Consider the following 6,447-nt stretch of genomic DNA (forward strand, 5'->3'; position numbering starts at 1 on the left):
GTGGGGATTGGGTTTTGTATCATCGATGTCACAACACGAACGTTAGTTTATATACCTGAAAAGTATTTCGAACGTTTTCGGGCGAGTTCACTTTTTTAAAAACCAGTACTTCCACCACGTATGTACCCTAAATTCTTTTCCATTTTTCTTTTTTTTTCTTTTCCTTCAATTTTAAAATATTCTCATATTCTCCCTCGTCGTGATACACGTATATAATTATACATTCTATGCAAATTGACTCGAAACACGCATCATAGTTATTAAAATATGAAGTAGCAGCATTTTCTTAATTCTTCGTTGGCATAAAACTTTTGTGAAAGAAAAAAAAATAGAAAGAAAAGAAAAGAATTATTTTCACAATTAGTAAAATTGAATTCATATTTCCCCCCCCCCCGCCCCGGATATAAAACACATTTCATATTCTTTTCTTTTCTATTGCATATATATATATAAATTTTATGCACGTTAATTAATGTTGTTAACAAAAAATAAAAAACAAAGATTAATAATTGAAAAAAAAGAAATAATATTGATCGAGAATTATTTTGTGTAAATGTAATATATATATCACATTGAATAAAACAATTTTTTTCGATTGAACAACCACTACCACTACCACCATCACTATCAACAACCATCACCACCATTATCACTATAACTGATGATTTAGCTCACAGCTCATGTTAGGATTTTGAGATCCCAGGAGAGATGACGACTGGGGGCTGCTGTTAAAACGGTTCCCGTTAGTATATTCATCATCATCATCATCGAATTGAATCGTAGCTTTTTTTTATTTCAATTACACCAAATCAATTAACACTGAAAATTTGTCGTTTGATTAAGTTTTAACTTAAATATAATTTAACGTTACTTCGCGATACGTAACGTGTTTTATACTGATTAAACAACATTAACAAATTCGTATTAACACTTCGAGATGAAAATTTGGTAACCGAAAATTTGAAATCACACGAAACAAAAATTATAACCGCGCACGATTTAAACATTATTTTTCTTTTCTTTTTCTTTTAGGGGTGGAGGTATAGGGGTAGGGGTAGGGGTAGGTAGGTAGATAATGATAAAACACTTTTGGAAGAAAAGGGATCATCTCGATACATACAAATTATTAATAATAATAATAATAATAATAATAATTGATAAGTAACACTGAGATGAAAATGATATTAACACATTCACATACCATCAATATGACGCTAGAAGACAAACAAACAAATCAAACAACAAGTATTATCAAAATGAAAATCAAATATAAGCTAAACAAAAAAAATCAAACATGAATACAAACATTAATAATAATAATAATAATAACAATACCGTAATTTATAATTAAAACTCTAACAATCAGTCTCTTTCTCATACCACACTTGAAAGAAATTATTTATCAAAATAGAGAAAAAGAAAAAGAAAAGAACAAACACCAAACGAAAAAAAAAAAAAAAGGAAGAAGAACCACTTAACAACGATAAAAGAAGAAAAAGAAACCAAAAAAAAGAAAAAACGATTAATGCTGAAGCTGAGATAGATGCGTGAAAAAAATCAAATGATTGATTGACGATCATCATCATTATCATCATCATCATCAACAACATCATCACCTGGTGAGTCGTCGTACGTAGAGAACGTCGTAGCCAGCGTAATACCTTTCCCCGTGCTTTTTGCAGGAACGATTTCCCAGAGGAACCAGCACCGGCCTCGGGCATGGCATCCCGGGCCGAAATGACACCCGGCTGCTGGCTTCCTACACGGTCGAGCTCGAGGATACGAACTGAGGGTGGGAAAGGTCTGGCTCGGTGAGGTGTGGAAGGAGAGGAAGGAATATATAAAACAAAGAGAGAGAGAGAGAGAGAAGGAGAGGGTTGTCGAGTTTAAGGGATGGTGGTGGTGGGGATGAAAGCATGTCCCATACAGTCCCACTAACCACACGCAAGTACCAATATACCCCCTATCTATTTTTATGTGTTGGTATATTATTAATACATACATATAAAGGTATGTATTATTAATACATACATATAAAGAAGATAAAAAATAAGGGTAGTAGTAGTAGTTCTTTCCTTGTGCACCACAATTTCTCTCGTAGTGTTCAATTGTGTGTGAGAGAAAGATAGATATAGTAGTAGTAGTAGTAGTAGTAGTAGTAGTAGTAGTGGTGGTGGTGGTGTGTGTAGGTTATGTTTAAAATGATAATTGATTCGTTCGAATAAGGGTAGTAGTAGTAGTAGTAGTGGTAGGTCTTCTGTGTACCACAATTTCTCTTGTGAGTGTTTAATTGTGTGTGAGAGAAATATAGATATATTAATAGTAGTAGTGGTGTTTGTAGGTTATGTTTAAAATGGTGGAGGGGATTCGTTCGAATAGGGGTTGGTAGTTGGTAGTAGTAGTAGTAGTAGAAATAGAAGTTCTCCCGTACACCACAATTTCTCTTGTGAGTGTTCAATACGAGAGGAACAGTTAGACAGAGATAAAGTTAGTGATAGTAGTGGTGTTGGTAGGTTATGTTTAAAATGGCGGAGGGGATTCGTTCGAATAGGGGTTGGTACTTGCTAGTAGTAGTAGAAGTAAAAGTTTTCTCTTACACCACCATCATTTCTTTTGTGAGTGTTCAATACGAGAGGAATAGTTAAACAGAGATAAAGATAGCAGTAGCAGTAATTGTAGTAGTAGTAGTAGTAATAGTAGTAGTAGTATTGGTAAGTTGTGTTTAAAATGGTGGAGGGGATTCGTTCGGTAGCTCTGCTGATCATCGCGCCGGCGATCCTGCTGGTGGTGCTGGTGGTAAATGGTAGGAGGGATAGGATGCAGAAGTAGCCGTCTGGGTCGATATCTAAGCACTGTGAGATGTGTGTTGGACTCGACGAAACTACGACACCAGATGCGCTTACCTCCTTTACTTTTACCCTTTCTTAACTACGTAATCTCGTTATTGTTATTATTATTATTATTATTATTATTAGTATTATTTTTTTTCTTTTCTTTTAACGATGAGAGACAATTATCAAGATCTCAAAAGGATGATTAGAATTTATCGATTTTGATGCTCAAATCGATTTTGAAGATCAACAAAAAGCAAATTTTAGGTTATAAACAATGAAAATTAGCTCGATACGTTGTTTCATCGGAGTTTTTCTTTGGCGCAGGCCCGATTTGCAGAAAGGGTGCAACAAGTGTGTCCCCCTTCCCCACCAGCACCACCACCCCTCCACCCTAGATCCCGTCGGCCGTGAAAATCTGGTACTCGAGATTGTGCTGAGGTGAATCGTAAAGATAGAAAGTAAAAGAAAGAGAAGAAGCATATGATAGAAATAGAAGTAGGATATGAACGGGGAAGAGGTGGGGGGGTGGGGGCTGGAAAGTGGGTTGGTAATTGATTCAAAATCAGTAGGGTGGTATTATTTTTCTTTTTGATTGTATTTCTCAAAGCATATATATTAACTGGTAGCTCAACTGTTAGGTGGTGTGCAGTTGGTAAAAGAATAAAGCAAACGTGAACCAGGCCAGGACTACCCCTGGCTAGGCCTAGGTCATAGCACAGTCTCGTATCGACCAGCTTCTACTATAGACCAGAACCAGAACCACCAGAACAACCACCACCACCACCAGAACCCCCACCACTACCACCAGAACTACCACCACCACTCGTTTCATTCTTTCGTCATACAGATGGCGTTGCGTTCAACTTTGTGTTGGTAAGGAGTGGGGGTATTGGGATTAGGGTAGGGGTAAAATGTATAGGAATAACGATAAAGAGAAAGAAAGAGAGAGAAAATGGCGGCGGCGGGGAGGGGGGCGGGTCCCCTGGCATCGACCGAGTGTTCGTTTGCCAGTATATTCACTCGATTCTCTTTCTCTCTTACTCTTTCTCAACGTATATACGATATCTACGTGTACTGTTGTATTTCCCTACTTCCTGCTTTGCCGACGACCTTGAACCTGAACCACAGCCTCCCCAGTTTATGCTCCGCCTATTGACCTTTCCCTCGAAACGTAGCAAGAAAATCGATAAACCGTTTGATACTTTCCCTCGTTTCCTCTTCATCACGAAAATGTCTCATTTTTTTTTATACTTCTTCTTCTTCTTCTTCTTTTTTTTTCTTCGTTCGTTTTCTATTATTATTTACTCTTGTTTATTTTCTATAACGTGGTTTGTCCATCCCCACGTGTCTCTTAAGAGATCATTCAACGATTTTATATTTTTATAATTCGAACAAATGATTTATTTGAAAAGTTACGTGGGGGTAAGAATGAAAATAATTTAAAAAAAATGATTTGAAAATTGTTTTAAACCCACCCTGTGATGTATGGAGATGATGAGAAGTTTTCTAAGGTAGACATTTATTCTGAAACTTTTGATAAGTTTGAAAGTAATTGGTAAGTGAGATAAGAAAACGATAAAGGCAGCTGTTGGAAAAGTTAGAAATTAAAGGAATGTCTTGTGGTTAAAAGATACAAAAAAAAAAAAGAAAAAAGAAATGAAAGAGATAGATTGATAGATAGATTGAGAAAAGAGGTAGGATCGATGGTGAATAATAATCTTACTTGTTTTAACGATAATAGAGGATGACCTTTTAAAAAAAAAATATCAAGAGGGAAGAAAACCTATAATAGATAACTTAATAGGTATTAAGTTCAAATGATGAGAAAAGGATAAAACGATCTATTTTATTTCATAAAAGTCGTTGTTGCATAATTCGTTCTTTTTTTTTCTTTTAAGTAATTTTTTAATCGAGTTATAATATAATAAAACAAATATATAATTGCGTTATTAAAATAAGTAATAAAAAAATGCAAAAGAAATAGAAATGATACGAAGAGGATTAACGATAATAAACATTAATGATAATTACCCTTGTACTCGTGAAAATTGACATTGGTTTTAATATTTTTTGGCAAACACTTGGACAACAACATACTCCCATTAGAAAATAATGTATGTATACGTATTATATTTCGTTTTTTCTTTTTTTTCTTTTCTTTTCTTCCTTTTGTTATTTTATTTTCCGAACTTAAACCCACTAATCACTAACTACGAGATTGTTCGCGCAACTTGTTCACGAGTAATCTAGTTTTATGACACTGCACCACACAACGATTGGCACCATTCATTTAATCGAATTTACGGCTTCCCACCTTGCGTAAGTATCACCACGTGCGATATGTTCAAGTACAAGTACGTGACAGATTTTTCAAAGCCTTCCTCCTATCATCCAACTATACTTTAATTCATTTGTTAATCTCATATTTTTGTGTGAAGATTATATATTATTATATTAATTATTTATTTATTTATTTATTTGTTTGTTGAGATGGGATAAACCCATTGTTATATAAAAAAAAAGAAAAGAATAAAGTAACAAAAGAAAAAGAAAAAAATTGATAAATAATATAAATTTATTTTAAGTATGTATAATTATAAAAATGTAATTGCAAAATTGTTTTCTTTACGGTAATTACATTTTTGTTTTACTTTTTTTTTCATATATTTCCTATTATGTTTAATTTATTTGTTTTTTTTTTTCTTATTCGAAAGCAATTAATTTGGCGTCAATCTCTTTCCAAGAGAAAATCGTAATACTTTTATTCGGGGTCGATGAACTATCGGACAACATCATCATATCAACTACTACTTTTAGAAGGCGCGAAAGGCACTTATGAATATCGATCTTCGTGAAATGGAATTCTGCCAAGAGTTAAGCCAGGTTGCAATGAGATTTATGAGAAAAAGTCTCGTGACGAGAAGAAATTCGATATATAAAGAAATCGAGAAGAAATATTTATATGATGATGATGATGATGATGATGGTGGTGGTGGTGGTGGTACTAAAAAATATGGACACCATATAATATAACACCAAACGACCATATGAATCTTGACATTCTCCAATTTCTATCATTCATCACGGTAACATATATATTATTATTATTATTATTATTATTGTTATTATTATTATTATTATTTTTATTATTATTGTTATTATTATTTTTGTTGTTATTATATATAATATAATCAGATTTTTATTGCACAACTTATTTTTTGTTGTTGTTGTTGTTGTTGTTATTATTATTTTTGTTATTATTATGTTTGTTGTTATTATATAAAGTTTGTGTTTTTATAATATGTTTATTTTGAAAGTGGTCACACAAGTCAAGTTTTGTTGTTATTTTGAGAAAGTTATAGGTTAGGATATAATGATGATGATGATGATGATGACACTAAAAAATATGGACGCCATATAACATAACCACCAAAAGACCATATGAATCTTGACATTCTCCAATTTCTATCATTCATCACGGCAACATATATATATATACATATATATATATATATATATATTATTATTATTATTATTATTATTATTATTATTATTATTATTATTATTATTGTTATTATTATTATTATTATTATTATTATTATTATTATTATTA

The 6,447-nt window shown here is 32.8% G+C and overlaps 1 protein-coding gene across 4 annotated transcripts in view; it reads right to left on the minus strand.

Annotated features, from left to right (window-relative positions):
* Nucleotides 1-6,447, minus strand: part of LOC106792174 (anion exchange protein 2) — a 32,518-nt gene that overhangs the window by 16,698 nt on the left and 9,373 nt on the right. For 3 of the 4 annotated variants that reach the window (XM_014758388.1, XM_014758387.1, XM_014758385.1), the window contains exon 1: nt 1,617-1,799. The exons of the other annotated variant lie outside the window; for it this stretch is intronic. In XM_014758388.1, coding sequence (XP_014613874.1) covers nt 1,617-1,721 — 105 coding nt within the window. In that variant the 5' untranslated portion in view covers nt 1,722-1,799. Of the gene's footprint in view, nt 1-1,616; nt 1,800-6,447 lie in introns of those variants that run through there. 4 annotated transcript variants of the gene reach the window in all.

The sequence above is a fragment of the Polistes canadensis genome, unplaced genomic scaffold (genome assembly GCF_001313835.1).
Source record: "Polistes canadensis isolate GaletaPanama2010 unplaced genomic scaffold, ASM131383v1 scaffold_386, whole genome shotgun sequence".
Lineage (NCBI taxonomy): Eukaryota > Metazoa > Arthropoda > Insecta > Hymenoptera > Vespidae > Polistes > Polistes canadensis.